Consider the following 18,524-nt stretch of genomic DNA (forward strand, 5'->3'; position numbering starts at 1 on the left):
GTGAAATATATGATTGAGAACTTTTCCTTGGTAATGACATAAAGCCAATGCTTTCTATTATTACCAATGTAGCTGATAGGCCATAGATGGGTTCGTACTAATTATTATGCTAAAAAGGGTGTCGTACCACGAAATGCCCCATGCATACATAAACAGCCAAATGTGAGATTATGTGCATAATAATGCATGGAACAAAAAACATAGTTGAATTCATAGAGTATAAGAGATAGTGGACCAAAATTTCAGTTCATAATATTGTCCATCATTATCATTGCATGATCAAGGTCTCTCTCTCTCTCCCTCATGATGTCCCCAAAAGCTCTCTATCCATGCATACACATAATTTAATAAAGGGTATCTCTCTTTGGAATGTAATAAACTATGTGTGCTCAAAATATTGTAATGAAGGTTGGAGAATGTTAAAGAGAGAGGGAGTGAGGTGTCTTTTGACAAAGGAAGGTGTGCATGTTGGAATTATAGGGTAGCTTTATCATATTTTATAAAGAAATTTCACATATTGAATACATATTCTTTTAAGTAATGCTAGCTCCTTCCATTGTGCTTTATACCTGGGGAGGTAACCAAAGCCGTTCACACCCTTCTCTCTTCTTCAAAACGCACCCTATTCTCCCCTATTTTGCATCGCATTTGTTCTTGAATCTCTTCAGTATTCCTTCTCAGAGCCTCTCATCACAGAGAGAGAGAGAGAAAGTGAGAGATGGAGAGAATGTTCCCTCCAAAGAAGCCCTCAACTATGAATTCTCATGACAGACCCATGTGTGTTCAAGGAGACTCGGGTCTTGTCCTCACCACTGACCCAAAACCTCGCCTCCGTTGGACTGTTGAACTCCATGAACGTTTTGTCGATGCTGTTACTCAGCTTGGAGGCCCTGACAGTACTCTTCTCTCCCTTTCTCATCACACCTTCCCTCTCAAACATCTTTCTTTTCCTTCTTTCTTTAATACAACTTTGGTTTCTTATAATATCATATATCAACATCTATGTTTCGATGATGATAATATGATCTCAATCATAATTTCAGTAATCATCCTTTTGTGTGTTTTTAATTTGCAGAGGCTACTCCTAAAACCATCATGAGGGTTATGGGTGTGAAGGGTCTCACCCTTTACCACCTCAAGAGCCATCTTCAGGTTTGATCAATACAAAACCATATTTCGTGCTTTTGATTTTGCTTTATGTTTTGGAACGCTTTTACGAGACTGCCAATGTCTCGTGCTGGCTCCATGTTTCTCTTTCTTTTTTCGTTTTTTCTTTATCTTTAATTTTTTTTTTTCGTTTGTTGTCTGCATTTAGAAATTTAGGCTTGGCAAGCAGCCCCACAAGGAATTCAATGATCACTCGATTAAGGATGGTATGAGAGGTGACTCTTCTTTCTAGGGTTCCTCAATGTTTTTTGGGTCTGAACTTTTCTGATCTTTACACTTCATGATAGTTCTTTTTATATTGACTAGATCTTTTTGCACTGACATGCAGCTTCGGCTTTAGAACTGCAACGAAATACTGCTTCCTCTTCTGCCATGATTGGCCGCAACATGAATGAGTATGCCTCACTTCTTTCATCTAAATCTGTTGACTCAACTTGCATGCAAAAAGATTTTTGAACAAAATAATTTTCCAACTTCTATCGCCTGAGTCTTTTTCTCTTGATTCTTTGCTGGGTCGTGGGGGGATTCGGGTTTTCTTGTGGAATGTGTGTGTGAACACTGTATGAAACAGTAACTCACACATGGTTGATGCGATTAGGATGCAAATAGAGGTGCAGAGAAGATTGCACGAACAACTTGAGGTAACTATAACTCTATTATACCCTTGCAGAATGCTTAAATTAGTGCATATTTGGTTCAACTTGTTCTGAGGAAATAATGGTTTACTTTTACTTACAAGTATTTTTGAAAGTAAATCATCATTCCCTCTAAACATGCACTGATTGGGTCTCCAAATCTGTATTATATATATATGTCTGTACATGGATTTAGGTGTATCTATCTGGCAGGTTCAAAAACACCTTCAGCTGAGGATTGAGGCTCAAGGGAAATACATGCAGAGCATATTGGAGAAGGCTTATCAAACACTTGCTGGTGAAAACATGGCATCTGCGGCCAGTAACTTAAAGGGTGGTATCGTACCTCCTCAAAGCATTCCTGACATGGGGGTGTTGAAGGAGTTTGAATCCCCTCTTGCTTTTTCTTCTTTTCAAGATCTTGAGAATATTTATGGTGGTGACCAAATTGAGCTTCAGCACAACATGGAGAAGCCATCCCTTGATCATGGATTTATGTCGATGAATGAGAATTTGTGTTTGGGGAAGAAGAGGTCGAATCCTTACAGTGGGAGTGGGAAGAGCCCTTTGATTTGGAGTGATGATCTCAGGCTGCAAGACCTGGGAGGACCAGCCTCATCTTGCCTTGGCCCTCAAGATGACCCTTTCAAAGGGGACCATATTCAGATTACACCACCAGGATCATTGGATAGAGGCAGCACCGACATTGATCCCATGTCAGACATCTATGACTCAAAGCCTGTGCTTCAGTGTGAAGCTGTTGTCGGGGAGAAAAAGTTTGATGCATCTATGAAGCTTGAAAGGCCATCACCAAGAAGAGCTCCTCTTCAAGCTGAAAGGATGAGTCCAATGATCAGCACCGGTACAATGGCACAAGGTAGAGGCTCACCATTTGGGTGAGTAAGAATCATAGTTTTACTTAGATCATTTGGTTATGTTATGTGTAATTCATGACTTGATGTGAAACTCTCTTAAATAGTACCATAGGGTTTTTGAATTTGGTCTTGGAAATCAGCAGTTCTTACGAGGGTTATTTCCTCCCTTCAAGCACTGTTGTCTGGTATAATGCCTTTTGCATGGCAAATCAAACCAAAGTCTTATTCTGACAAATATAATTAAAGCACGCATGAATGTGCTTGAATGTGAGCATTCTCACTTGTAGCTTTTACATTGATGCTTAGTAACTGGTTTAGTGTTGAGTTTTGTTAACATTTTTATCAATATTCATCTTCTTCTGCTGATGATCAATTGTTAGATCTGCATGTGTTGTTGGGATGGATGAGATTGGAAGCAAGCAATAAACTTTTCTTCTTTTTATCACATTCATGGTTTCTCTTTGTATCTTATTCCTTCCTGGACCCACTTTTATTTTTTTTAGTCTGACATCATATGTGAAACATTCTATGCGTCACTATTAAGCAATTTTTTTCCTAGAATACTTTTTCTTTGTCTTGAGAGGTGACACGTGGTACGTCGATATTCACGTAGAAAAGTTTCATCAAAGTTACTTCCGGTTCCTGTAATTATCAACTGTGCCAAACAGATCATATCAAGCGGTTCACTAATAAAATAAATAAAATCTAAATAAAAAAAAAATTAGAATAGGAATGCCAGCAACACTATTGATATAATAAAACCAATAATTTTCTTATCATATAAAGATAAAATCTTTGTAAGATTCATGTCTATTTGGAAATATTTGGGGTTTTAGGCGACTTTTGTGTGTGTAAGTTTATAAATCATCACTTAACCTTTTTAACGGTTACTAAATAAGTTTAAGTTAGTTGATACGAGTTAGTTAGTTAGCTAATGATTGAAGGAAATCTCTCGGGAAAAATGCGAAAGAAGGGAAACATGTTTTGTTGTAATTTATTTTTAATGAAAGAAAGAGAAATGTTGGTCTCCCGGCATATATAACAGGGAATTTAGAAAGATGGAGCAGTGAAGGAGAAAGGTAAAAGAGAGAATAATGAACTTTAAAATGCTAAGTCATTTTCAAGTGTATGGAGGTACACTGCTGCCAGATGATCCTTTCTCTTGAAGTTCCTAAGGCGATGAGTTGAAGCCGACAGAGAGTATCTGTCTTTCGTTATCTTTCCTCTTCTTTACTGCTCTATATTCCCTCAGAATAAGATGATCAAGACAACAAGGCTACATCTTATCTCACAAGATTTCTCTTGGACACTTCTACCTTTTTTTTCCAAGAATTTTTACCTTTATTATTAGTTATACAAACAAATTTAATTTTGAATGTCAAGTTAAGACACATACATTTTGAACATGAAGTTAAACGTATATATATATTTAGATGTAAAATTAAAACCCTATATATTTTAAACGTAAAATAGGTGATAATATTGGTTTTACGAAAAAAGAAATGATAGCAGTGAACAAATATATGCTCACTTCTATGCTACAAATATATCATTATGTCTAGTTGAGGTAGGATTTTCGAAAGTCGTGAACAAATTCATAAAATATTAAGATAACATGTGCAATCCAGAACCTTAATTAATATACGAAGTTTATAGATTTTTCTAGCTATATATTGTTTACTAATACGAGTGTTTTAACTCACCTTAAATTCCTACCAAGTTTTAAAATAAGGGTTACAGAAGCCATGACAACCCTATAGGATGGTGATGCAGTGGCAATACAGGCACAGAAAAAAAAGCTTGAAAACCTAAAAAACTAGCAGAGTTGATATGAGTGGTTATTGAAAGCAAGTGTGTATTTTGGAGGTTAATTTTACCAAGTCAGTAATTCTTATGTAACCAAAAGAGGAAAGAGAAAAAAGAGAGACAATCCTTTTGGTGGTGTTGGTGCTTTAGACGATGTGTAGTAATCTTTTGGTACATTTTATTGATAGATATATGAAGAGGCTATATGTAGCCATACCCTCCAGAGTGTTAAATGTTGCTTTAGAAGAAATATATATAATCCATATATACACAAGCAAAGACACATGCAGAAACCTTCTCCCTGTTGTGTGTCTCTCTTTATCTGATATTTAGAATGTGAGTATGTGAAAATAGATCCATCATCACCATGAAGCTTCCCTTTCCCAAGGATTAAAAAAAGGGTGGCGCCACAACCTTTATTGGTTGCAGAGAAATTTTATGCACCTGCAAGTTGGCAAGAAAGCTCCCTTACTCCACTAGTGTAGTACTCAGAGAGAGAGAGAGAGAGAGAGAGAGAGAGAGAGAAGGAAAGAAGAAAAGCTAATAAAGCCTAAAGGGTAGGAAGAATACAACGCACTTCCATGCGTGCACATATCGAGGAAGCTTCTATCTTTATGTGAGTCTTAACATTTAAAGCTGAAAGATGATGCATCACCAATTCTACCCCACCTTCATTTTTTTTAAACATTGTTTTCTACATCATTTATTATCTTCAAATAGTTAGGAATTATGAGTTCAAATTTTACATTAAATGAAAAATGAAAAATTTAGTAACATATTAAAAAATAAAATTAAATATGTTTTTTTGTCATTCATCTATTTTAAAATAATGTAATTTTTTCTTAAACTCAATTACATTTTTTTTATTTGATACATAAAAAATACTCTGCACATTGTTTGCTAATAAGGATGTTTTAAATTATTTTCATAAAGTGAAACAAAATATAAATTTAATTTACGGATCAAACAATTTTTAATAATAGTTTAAGGACAAAAATTATAACTTTAAAAAAACTCATCAACCCTAAATTAGATTTTAATTTTAAAAGTAATTTTTTTTATTAACAAATATTAGTTGTTAATATTTTAATTAGTGAAGAGAGTTAAAAATAGTTTCGTGGTTTCTTATAAAAACAACTCTTATCTTACTGGAAATAAATCTTTCTCTATCAATCTTAATGTATTTTCGCAAACAGAATTCCAACAATATATGTAAAACAAGTTACTTTTAAGAATATCTTTGTACAGAAACAAAAGTATGAAAATTAATGTTTTGACATTCTTTAAAAAAAATACTATCACTTTACAATCTATTTTAATAATACAATAATTTGTTAGAATTAAAAAATAAATAAAATATTATTATTTTGAATATTATTAAGTGTGCATTTTTTTAATTTGGTGGTGTGAACATACTATAAATGTATATTTTTTAGCATTTTAATAAACGAAGCTGTTTTGACGCAAAGTTATGATATATCATTAGTTTTTGAACATGTATGTATGATTCAGAGTGGATATTAGTGTTATTCGGAAGCATGAAGAACAAATATAATGTAACTGAGAGAGTGTTTTCTTTGTAATAAGGTAGTTGAGCAGTCAAGGGTGCACGTTCTTCCATGCAGATGTAAATCATTAGGAGTTCAATTGAAGCACTTTGTGTTCAGTTTACTATCCCATTCACAGCTTTGGGTGTCGTAAAAAATTCCCTATCCCTCTCTAACAAAGTAATAAAGCACAGAAGCTTCTTTTGTCCCCACACCTCTTCCCTTCAACCTCACCAACACTCAATAGTTTCCAAGAAAACCAGTCATGGGATAAGCAGGCAACAGACATTCACTCTTTTCTGCTCTTTATTTTTTAGTGGAAGACAAACCAAACACATATTATCTTGCCCTAGCTAGATCTACCAAACATTACTTATTCAAGTGCTTTGTCTCACCCCAAACATTGCCTACTTACAATCTTCATGTTATTCAATTGAAAATGATACATGTTGTGGGAATTTATATGTAAATATTGATATATATATATATATATATATATATTATATCTATATATATATGCTTTAGTGAAAAGCAAAAGGAACAAGACAAGGAAACAACTTTTGATTAAGTGCATTTATTATCTTAATCATTTGCTTCAAGATTTTCTTTTCTTCACCTTATATTTTCCCCCTTTTTATCCTCACTCTTCTTTCGGTCAAGTTGGCTTTTTAAGTTTCTTCATTTTTCAAGTACGGTCCAACGTGACTTCGTTTTTAGGGACCAGAAACCTTAATACATGCATGCTAAGTACATTTGTCAAATTAAGAAAGGAATTTGGAGAAAGCTTGCTCCGAGATTGTTGTTTCGTGTTCAGTGTGTGATGGTGAATAGATTGATTAATTAAGTAATTAATTAATTAACTAATTAATTAATTCCAATGCTGATTACCATTGCCTTTATATGCCTTTACTTTGTTCTCAAGCAATGTAGGGCTTTTCTTCCAAGGAGGTAAAACCAGGAAGAAGCGTCAATTCCCGCATACTTGGAAAGTTTAGGAAACCTTGTCAAGTTTACACAATTCGACACCATTAATGCATTTAAGATGTTTTCATACACTAGAGATCCATTACAAAATTGACCGTGTATTATTTTATGTTATTACTATAACATGTTTTCTCATCCATGATCTCGTAAATTTTGGATGACAAAACATTAACGTATGTGTAACTAATATGTAGTAAGTTTTTATTTCAGTTTCTTTTTTTGTTTTTTCTTTTCAATTCAGATATGATTCTATAATATATAATTGTACTTAAGAGAAGGCACATTTGAGTGTGACCACTTACAAATGATGAAGTTTAATTTTGTTCGCCTTTTTATTTAACACTTCTATCTCCTAGAATCGTAGAACCTAATTAGGTAACTTTATTTTGAAAAGAAAAAATGAATTCTTAGTACAAGAAAAACTTTTATAAAATAAGTTATTCTCATACAGAAATAATTTAGAACTAAAAACCTAATATATGTTATTAGAATATTTTTAATTATGGTTAATTAATTAAAAAAGAACAATTAATTGAAATAATGACTGACATTAATTAGTTATTCATTAAGTAGATTTTAATAATAATATGTTTAGAGAAGTTTCTTCACAATAAAAGTTAGGAAAGAAAAATAAGAAGAAATTTCTCCATTAGGAGATAAAATTTTCTACATAACTTCTCCAACTTTTTATATATAACATAAAATAAACTTTAACTTATAAAAAATTAAATTTTTTATTTTACATTATTGTTTTCTAAAAGTTATAATGGAGAACAGTTTTAAATATATTTAATTAACTACATGCAGCGTTATTTAACGGTAAATAATGAAATTCACTACAATATTGTACTTGTCTAAATAAAATTGAATTGTCATTATCATAATATGAACATTTTACTTTTGGATGTAAAGAAAGAAATAGACGAAATATGACTCTAATGCAAGGTCGCTCTCTGTAGTAAAATGATTTTTTCATAGAAACCCATTAAAGTAAATTTATTCAAATAATGGATATAGTTGCTACATGACCTTCAAATCACCTTATGGAAACAATAGGAAGTTTTCACTAGTAAAAAATTGGGTTTTTACAGCGAACATTATGCCGCGGTTCATCGGAAACCGCAGCATAATGGTGCGCGGTGGCAGTTTTGTAAATAAATCGAACACATATGCCGCGGTTCAGATCAGAACCGCGGCATATACGCCAGACAACCATCCCATTTGACGCCACGTGTGAATAAAAAATTAAATAACAGCGTATATGCCGCGGTTGTCCAGAGAACCGCGGCATATACCCCTGCCAATTTATTGCAGGGGCTGACTGGGTCAGAGAATTTCAAAAGTTACAAGGGTATATGCCGCGGTTGTCCATAGAACCGCGGCATATACCGCAGTAACTTCTCAACTTCTCTGCCAGTCAGAGAATTTCAGAAGTTACAGGGGTATATGCCGCGGTTGCTCTGCGAAACCGCGGCATATACCCCTATCATCTACTGAAATTCCCCAAAAGGCAGCTGGGGAGACAGTCGTCTTCAGCACGTTACAGGGGTATAGGCCGCGGTTCTTCGAGCAACCGCGACCTATTCTCCTACCTAAAATAAATTTAAAATAATTTTAAATATTTTCGAGGAATATACCGCGGTTGCCCGCTGAACCGCTGCATATAGTTTGAAAATAATTTCAAAAATGCCATTTAGGTTAATTTTTTTAATCAGTATAGGCCGCGGTTGCTTGTGAAACCACGGCATATAGCCCTTTTATACCGCGGTTAAGTAGGGAACCGCGGTAGATGCCCCCGTTCAGAGTTAAAAAACAAAACTTGGAACAATGATCGTCTTTTTCGCGCTGCTCACTGTTTTCGCGTTTTCTTCTCCCTCCGAACCACCCAACATCTCAGATACCTCGTTTTTCACCGTTTAAACTCAAAATCGTTCGGTCATTTCTCATTTGTGACGATAAAAAACAGTTTTAGCCGATCAAAATCGTTTGAAACGCGTCATTCCCTCTCCGCTGCGATTTCGTTTTTTTTGCACCAAGCGTTTTCGCCGTTCCTCTTCCAGGTATTTATGCCCTTTTGCATTCTTAACATGATTTCTTCATTAGTTTTTGCATAATGCTATAGTTTTGGTAATGTATGAAGTTTCTATAGTTTTGGTAATGTATGGTATAGTTTTTGCTTTAATTTTGGTAATGCATGAAATTGCTATAGTTTTGGTAATGTATGGTATGATTTTTGCTATAGTTTTGGTAATGTGGCATGTAGTTCTTGTATGAAATTGCAAGTTTGATTTTTAGTAGCTTATCTTTTTATGTAATATTTAGGAATATGGATCGAAATTGGATTAATTTATCACGTATTAGTGCTGAGTACGAGAGAGGTGTAGAGGAATTTATACAATTTGCGCAACGTAATGAGGGGAGAAGTGATGATGAAGTGAAGTTTAGATGTCCTTGTGTGAACTGTTTGAATGGGAGAAAGTTGAACGCAACTCAAATTAGAGAACATCTTATATGTGATGGTTTTCTAAGATGCTATACAACATGGATATGGCACGGCGAAGAAATGCATTTTCCCACTGACTCTCAAAGTGTAAATGTTACTGATTCCACCATCGAAGAAGATCGACCGGATGAAGACAAATTGGAGGACATGATCCGCGATGTTGGAGCAGAAAATTTTGCCAAAGCTCATGTGTATGAGACGATGTCGACTGATGCGGAAACACCTTTGTATGTCGGTTCAACTAAGTTCACACGTTTGTCAGCGGTGTTAAGGCTCATGAATTTGAAGGCGAGCAATGGATGGACTGATAAGAGTTTTACAGAACTGTTGACGTTGTTGAATGAAATGTTGCCAGATGGAAATACACTGCCCACTCGTAATTATGATGCGAAGAAAATTCTTTGTCCAATGGGTATGGAGTATAAAAGGATACATGCTTGTCCCAATGACTGCATTTTGTATAGGAAAGAGTTTGAATTTTTGACAAAGTGTCCAAAATGTGGCTTATCACGATACAAGTCAAAAAACAATAGTGAAGATAATGGTCAGATAGAAAAAAATGGATATGCTTTGAAAGTAGTTTGGTACCTTCCAATAGTGCCCAGACTTAAGCGTTTGTTTGCGAATCCCAAAGATGCTAAAAATCTTAGATGGCATGCAGATGAGAGAAAAATTGACGGGCTGCTTCGTCATCCAGCTGATTCAAAGCAATGGAAAAATATTGATCGACAATTCCCCGAATTTGGTAAAGAGTGTAGAAATCTTAGGCTTGGTTTAGCCACTGATGGAATGAACCCATTTGGTAATCTGAGTACCAATCACAGTTGTTGGCCAGTTATATTGATAATTTACAACTTATCTCCTGCATTGTGCATGAAGAGGAAGTACATGATGTTGTCTATGATGATATCTGGTCCAAAGCAGCCTGGAAATGACATAGATGTTTATCTAAGCCCACTAGTTGAAGACTTGATGGTTTTGTGGGTTGATGGGGTTGAAATATTTGATGCATTCGCTTCAGAGACTTTTATGATGCGTGCAATGTTATTTTACACCATTAATGACTTTCCTGCTTATGGTAATTTGTCAGGATACAGTGTCAAGGGTCATAAAGCGTGTCCTATATGTGAAGAAAACACTACAGCTCATCAATTGAAACATGGAAGAAAGACGGTGTATCTACGTCATCGGAGATTTCTAGAACGTAATCATCCATATCGAAGGTTAAAAAAAGCATTCAATGGAGATCAAGAGAGGGACGAAGCACCAAATCCACTTACTGGCCTTCAAGTTCTTGAAAAAGTTAATAAAATACATCGTGTATTTGGGAAAACATCGAAGAAGTCATCTGTAACGACCCCTTGGAAGAAGAAATCAATATTCTTTGATCTTCCATATTGGTCAAAGTTAGATGTTCGACATTGCATAGATGTGATGCATGTAGAAAAGAATGTGTGTGATAGCTTGATTGGTACATTACTCAACATTCAGGGAAAGACAAAAGATGGAGTGAATGCTCGTTTGGATTTGGTTGACATGAATATCCGAGAAGAGTTGGCACCCAAGGAGATTGGTAAACGTACTTATTTGCCCCCTGCATGTTACACAATGTCTAGACAAGAGAAGATAAGTTTTTGTGTATGTTTAAAGAGTATCAAAGTACCACAAGGATACTCTTCAAATATGAAGAGTTTAGTGTCAATGCAGGACTTAAAGCTTGTTGGCATGAAGTCTCACGATTGTCACGTCTTAATGCAACAGTTGTTACCGGTGGCTATTCGTGGAATTTTGCCCAAAAATGTTAGGCACACCATAAACAGGTTGTGTTCATGGTTCTCGTCAATATGTAGTAAAGCCATCGATCCTACAAAGTTAGATGAACTTCAAGGCGAGATAGTTATCATCTTGTGTCAACTAGAGATGTTTTTCCCTCCATCTTTTTTTGACATCATGGTACATTTACTTGTTCATTTGGTTAGAGAAATCAAGTTGTGCGGACCGGTATACTTAAGATGGATGTATCCTATTGAGCGTTATATGAAGATTTTGAAAGGGTACGTTAAAAATCCATATCGTCCTGAAGGTTCGATGATTGAAAGGTATATTGCTGAAGAAAGTATCGAGTTTTGTTCAGATTACATGACATCAACGAATCCAGTAGGAGTTCCTCGCACAGCATGGTTGAATAAATTTTCTACAAGTAAAAGCATCTGAGGTGTCAATGTGGTGACAAAAGATCGCGAAGAATTGTTGCAAGCGCATATTTATATATTGAACAACACAAATAAGGTGATCCCTTTTTTGGAAGTACACAAAGCCATTGTTAAGAATAAAAATCCAAGACAATCAGAGAAATGGCAATTGATGGAGCATAACAAAACATTTATGTCTTGGTTCAAATCTGAAATTGACAAAGAGCCACATTCTTCTGAAACTTTATTGTGGCTTGCAAATGGTTTGAAGTTTGATGTCGTGTGTTGTACAGGTTATGAAGTCAATAATTGCACATTCTATACGAAGACTTTGGATGATAAAAGCACAGTACAAAATAGTGGAGTCAGTTTAGAAGCTGAGTCACTTCAATTTTTCACATCAAAAGATCAATCTCCTGTACTTGGATCAATGAGATATTATGGTATAATAGAAGAGATATGGGAGGTTGATTACACCAAGTTTTTTGTTCCATTGTTCAAGTGTAAGTGGTTTGACAATAAGAGTGGTGTGAAAATAGATGACTCGGGTATGACACTGGTTGATTTTCGCAAGGTGGGTTACCGAGACGAACCGTTTATCATGGTACATCAAGCATCTCAAGTTTTTTATGTCAAAGATACTGCGTCTGACCATTGGTATGTTGCTCTTCAAGGCAAAAAACAAATTGAAGTTAACGAAGACAATCTGATTAATATTTATATTGCTGACAACCATTCATTTCAAACTACAACAAATTTGGATGACCAATCTCTAGTTGACGATGATTTACATGCAATTCGGTCAGATCATGATGAGGGAATATACATATGATGAATCCATATCTTTATGTATGAATTTTCAATTTCTGTATAAGTATTTTATTAATATAACATAAGTTTTCCTTTTATACATTTCCTATGATTACTATTACATGTTTTGTTAATTTATATGATATTACATAAGTCTTGAAATAAAATTTAATGTTGTTATTTATTTTGACAGATATATGGCTGATCATCCACATTCTTCAGGGGATGAGGCTCCCCCAACCAAAATCACTAGAGGACCCACTAGGATGAAACAACTATTGATCAGGAAAAATAGTGGTGAAAGAACTCCGGTGAATGTGAATGTCACCACGGGTGTGGCAACTGGCCCCTATGCAGATGACTTCCGATCATACCTTGGAGTAGTGGCACGTGATAAGATTAGCATTCTCATTCCATCTTTTGATCATGTGTCCGAGGTTGATCGGAACATTATTTGGAAAGATATATTGGTAAGTTAGTTAATAGCATTTGAATTAAAATTTGTTTATATTGATAATTTTGTACTAATACAACTTTATTATGTTTTTTTCAGATGACATTTGACATTCCAAATGTCACATCACTTAGAAATAAGTGTTTGTCAACTGTTGCAGAAAATTTCAGAAACTTTAAAAGCAAGTTGACATCAAGATACATCTTTGGACACCTTAAACATAAAAGTCCATGTAGTGCATATAAGTTCATTGATGAGGAGACTTGGCGGCTTTTTAAAGAGAGTCGGATGTCAGAGGAATGGCAGGTTTGTGTAGTTCATATTATTCAATTCCTCATTAACAAATATATATCATATGAACTAATTAATTAATGTGTATGTGACAGGCAATTAGAAGCAAAGCACAAGGAACAAGTGCTCACAACAAAAACCCCCACCTATTATCTCGTGGTGAGTATAGGAAGCTTGAGGAGAAAATCCTCAAGCAAAAGACAGATGCTATACCACCATCTCAGGGTGGTAGCCCTCCTCAGCCTCCTTCTCCACCGTCTAGACATGAGAAATGGAAGTTGGCCCGTATGCGACCATCGGGCACCTACTCTTCCGACACTGCACGAGAGATTTCTGAAAGAATTGTAAGTTATCACTGTTCCTAAAATAATAAGTATTGTCATTATACATACTACATTAAACTATTTAAAGAATAGTGGTGTTTTGTAATGTTACAGGACACCTTGGTTGAGCATAGCTCCCAAGGTCAATTCACTCCAGAGGGTCGCCAGGATATTCTTGCTGCTGCGATTGGACGACCTGAGCACCCTGGACGTGTACGTGCTGCAGGTCCTGGAGTAGGAATTACAGATTATTTTGGGAGCTCTTCTCGTCAGCCTTCATATTCATACAGCGATACACAAAGGATGACAGAAGAGATCACAAAAAAGGTCCGACAAGACCTTAGAGAGGAGATCAGGGCCGAGGTGAGGGCTGAATTCCAGATGCTATACCAGCAGCAGTTTCAGAGCATGCGCCCGGTGCCGCCTCCTATAGAGGAACATGTTATCCCTCCCCCTCCCACAGGTAAACTTAAAAAACATTTATGTGCAATTATTTCTATCTTTTGTATAATCTAACATTTACTCTGACAGGGAGAAGCGCGAAAGGAAGTTGTTCCGCATCAGCCATCCCAGAGGATGACATGGACGATGGTAGTCCATGTCTGCTATACATTTTAGAGGATACTGAGATGGTGCTGGTAGCTCGTGGAACAGAGTTTAGATCAGCGACTGTATGTCATGGTATGCAACTATTAGAGGATGAGGTGAAGGTCTCAGTGGATGAAATGATCATACCAGATGCCTCGGTTCCTCTGTCCACGGAAGAGATTTTCACTGTGGAACAAGCATATAAGTCGTTTATCAGTTGGCCTAAATTTTTGGTTAAACCAGTTTCTGACCCCTCGGTATGAAATTCCTCTTTACACTTCTCAATTTTAAAGGTTTTTGATGTCAAAACTTATCTTATCTTTTCATGTAACAACAGACGCAGGCACAAGAGAAGATTCCTCTATCTGAGGATGACCCTCTTTCTTCATTGCATCTACTTGCTGACATCCTTGATGATAAGCCTTTGGAGGTTGAGTATGATGCTAATGTATTTGGGGCAGGCTCTGAGGTCCCAATATACCTTAATAGCCAAGATGTCCGTGAGCTTGCGTCGGGAACACAAGAGTTGAATATTTCAATTATTCAACTATGAACGATGTAAGTCTATGACCAATTATTTATATATAAAATTCATTTGTATATCAAGTATCCTTATATCAAAGTTAATTTTTGATTTCAGGTATATGTCTGGGGTCACTAATAAGTTGGGGCGTTCTGATGATTATGGATTCATTGATCCCCAATCAATTCATGAATCAAATGATTTTGAGCATATCAACATGAGTCTGATAAGAAGTTTTGGAAGGGGCAAGAAAATATACTTTTTGCCTTATATATCCGGGTAAGTCAACTTTGTTAACATAATAATGTTCCATATGTGATTTTAATATTTAATAGTTACGTTATTATGAATTTCAGGCGCCATTGGCAACTTCTTGTTATGTCTATGCAAGACAACTATGTTTTGTGGTTCTACTCATTGCACAGGCCTCCTCCCACACAACTCAAACAAGCAATTGATTGGTAAGAACCTCAATGTTTGGACTTTCTTTGTTATATAACTGAATGCTAAAACCTTTTTTTATATACAGTTCTATTCCAGCAAGTATGATGATGGGTGGGAGATCAATTGTTAACAGTAGAAAGATTGCTTGGATTTCTCTCAAGGTTTGACATATGCTAAAGTCATACTTTGTTATAATTGTTTTATAACAAATGTTATTCACTAACTATTATCAACTGTGATGATATATTGTAGTGTAACAGACAAAATGGGTCATATGAGTGTGGATACTATGTAATGTATTGGATGACCCATATTGTTCGTTCTCACATCACAAGTCGCTGGGAAACGGTAATATTTAACTTTAACAAATTTTGATTTTTTAACAAATGTTGAATTCATATACACTAAATAAAATGAATTGTCTTTTGCAGAGATTCAAGACTACTACACCAGTTCCTGAGAAGTCACTATTATTCATTAGGAACGCTGCTGCGAAGTATATAGTTAGATTATACAATAGCTCTTAAATTTAAACAATGCATTTGATTAGATAGAATTTTCTTAGACTTTGTACTTTATTTGATGTTGAAATACATTTGAACATGTGTTTGTTATGTTCAAATTGAATTTGTGTACATGTTTTTATATGCAGGTCTGTTTTTGTGGTAGTGGATATCACAAAAACAGACCTGCAATTTTAAAAAACTGCAGGGGAATATGCCGCGGTTCTAACCACAACCGCGGCATATAGTGTTTCGTTTTTTTTTAAACTAGACATATGGCCGCGGTTTTAACACTAACCGCGGCATATGCTTCTGTCTTTTGCCGCGGTTGAACCGCGGCATATAGTGGATTTTTTTTTTTTTTTTTAAAAAAAATGGATTTAGGCAGCGGTTCCCTCGACAACCGCGGCATATTCCGCAACGCATATACCGCGGTTATAACCGCGGCCTAAAGTGTCTGACTTACTACCGCGGCTGAATATGTCACAGTTCTTAAACCGCGACGTATAGTGAAAATGAACCGCGGTAAAAGCCCCTCACTGCACTAGTGTTTTCACAAATTTTGTGTCAACGAGAGAGAATATAACGTAAACATATTAATTGAAGTGCTGCAATATATGTATACATAATTATAAACACCTCTTTTATCGGCAATATATATATATATATATATATATATATATATATATATATATATATATATATATATATATATATATATATATATATATATATATATATAAAATAAAGCATTTAGAGTGCTGTAACTATTTTACATAACATGTATATACATAAATCATTTTTTATATGAGATCCACTAAGTTCACCACAAGACCTATATACTATACAAATCTAAGATAAGTTAGAATAGGACTGAAAAGACATTAAAAAAATTTCCTTCTAGTAACTTGGGCAGAGACGTCATATGTTACAACACCATATGCTTCAACAAAACAAGTGAACTTTCGACCATGTAGTCTAAGACAAGTTACAATAGGACTAAAACAAACATTTTTTTAGTTTGTTTGCAATTACTATCATTGTAATTATCTCTAAAATATTAGTACCTATAACCCAACTTAAGTCCTAAGATCTACACGTTGTATCCTTCCTACCCAACATTTCAAACAAATATCACCATTACAAAAGTAAAGTGTATAATTTATTTCATAAGCAAAACACTGTTTTTACGCTAGAATAATGCCTAATTTTCAACTCAGTCCAACATTTTAGAAAGCAATGATAATGAACATATAGAAAACAAACAAACCTTACAACTATTGAAGCTTGCCTGTGAAAAGACAAGATCCGTTAACATAGAGAGTAACACCCTTTTGAAGATTCAAAAGAAATAATTGATGAGATAAAAAAAATGTGAAGATAACTTTTAAAATAATATGAAATAAAATGTGAAAGTAGTAGTTAAAAAAATATATTTCAAAGTTATCTACTCAAATGTTAGTATATATAAAGACTTGACTGATATAATTTATATCATATTAGGATGAAATAAAAACATTTTTAAAAATGGATATTAAAGAGAAAAACACGAATGTAAGATGAAAAAACAATTAAGCCTATAATTAATTTTTAGATATATTTTTGTAACCATGCTCTTAATATAAATAAGAGACATTGTGAACAAAACACACCATGTGGAATAAATGGGCAAACCTTCACTTCTTTTTCCCTTCTTTTCTTCAATGTATTGTTATTTTGGGTCAAATAACAAGGACTCACAGCAACCTTTCAATTAATTATTCATTAATTTAATTTGTATTTTCTATATAATTTTTTATTTTATATTATTGAAGTTGCTTTATTTATCTTGTATGTAATGTTTAATTTCTTTTATCTGCTTGTTTATTTTTAGCTACTTGTTTAGCCATTTAAATTAATTTCATAACTTGAGTTACTTCATTTTCATTTTTTTTGTCATGATTCCATCCACGCTTTTATTGTTTATATTCACTCATACACCACTTTTTATGCGTACTTTAATACAATACAATCATTATAAAATAGGCATCCAATTAATTTTTTTTAAAATTTAATTTAAGTATTACATTCAATTTTCAACTTATGATTTCTTAGTTTCGTTTCCATTCAGTTTTTCTTATCTTTGGGTTCCAACAAATTTTTAACATAACTTAAGCTTATATATATTTCAGCATTCTAATTTTGTATGCATTCAATTTTAGCTCTTAGTTTTAGGCATTTATTCAGTAGACATCTTCATCCATTTACCATTTACGGTTATTGATTTAAATTTAATTAAACATATTTTTAATCACTTTTGTGGGTTCTTTTAATTCGTAGTAATCATTATATATAAAACGATACATTTTCATTTTAAATTGTTTAAAACTCTTGATATTCCTTTATTTTAATAAATTCTAGTTATTTAAACTATTATTATTTTGTTTGAATTTATTTTATCAATTTTTTGTTTTATAATTATTAAAAATAAAAAATTTAGACATTTAAATTTTCATTATTTTGTTTCAATTTATATATCACTCTTTTCTTTTATAATTATTAAAAATAAAAATCTTAGTCATTTAAATTTATTATTTTGTTTCAATTAAGTTTTATCATTCTTTTATTTTATAATTGTCAAACAAACTCCTTTTCTTTATTTTTTTTATAAGAGAATGACATTTAGTAGTTGGTACATGATTATAAATTATAATGGTGTCTTTTTGAGATTGAAAAAGTTTAGTTAAATTGTTAAATTTTTATCAATATTTCGTAAGACATTCTTTCTCACCTCCCTTAAGACTTAATTAGTGTTTATAATGACCTGCTTTGCATCAGTGCTTGATAAGGGAAATGTTGGTAACTATTCAAATTCCACTCCTTTTGCATTGTATGCCTTG

At 34.0% G+C, this 18,524-nt stretch overlaps 1 protein-coding gene across 4 annotated transcripts; it reads left to right on the plus strand.

Moving 5' to 3' along the window:
* Nucleotides 1-378: 378 nt before the first annotated feature.
* On the plus strand, nt 379-3,122 carry LOC108333065 (myb family transcription factor IPN2). Of its 4 annotated transcripts, none has more exons than XM_017568391.2 (6): nt 379-896; nt 1,076-1,152; nt 1,316-1,382; nt 1,496-1,562; nt 1,739-1,808; nt 2,016-3,122. In XM_017568391.2, the coding sequence occupies exons 1-6, from the start codon at nt 719-721 to the stop codon at nt 2,700-2,702; spliced, it is 1,146 nt and encodes a 381-aa protein (XP_017423880.1). In that variant the 5' UTR covers nt 379-718; the 3' UTR covers nt 2,703-3,122. The 4 variants fall into 4 exon arrangements, with proteins under 4 accessions (XP_017423880.1, XP_017423883.1, XP_017423881.1 ...); XM_017568394.2 differs by having other exon boundaries at nt 1,766-1,808; XM_017568392.2 differs by having other exon boundaries at nt 1,316-1,373.
* Nucleotides 3,123-18,524: the final 15,402 nt, after the last annotated feature.

Source organism: Vigna angularis, chromosome 11 (assembly GCF_016808095.1).
Source record: "Vigna angularis cultivar LongXiaoDou No.4 chromosome 11, ASM1680809v1, whole genome shotgun sequence".
NCBI lineage: Eukaryota > Viridiplantae > Streptophyta > Magnoliopsida > Fabales > Fabaceae > Vigna > Vigna angularis.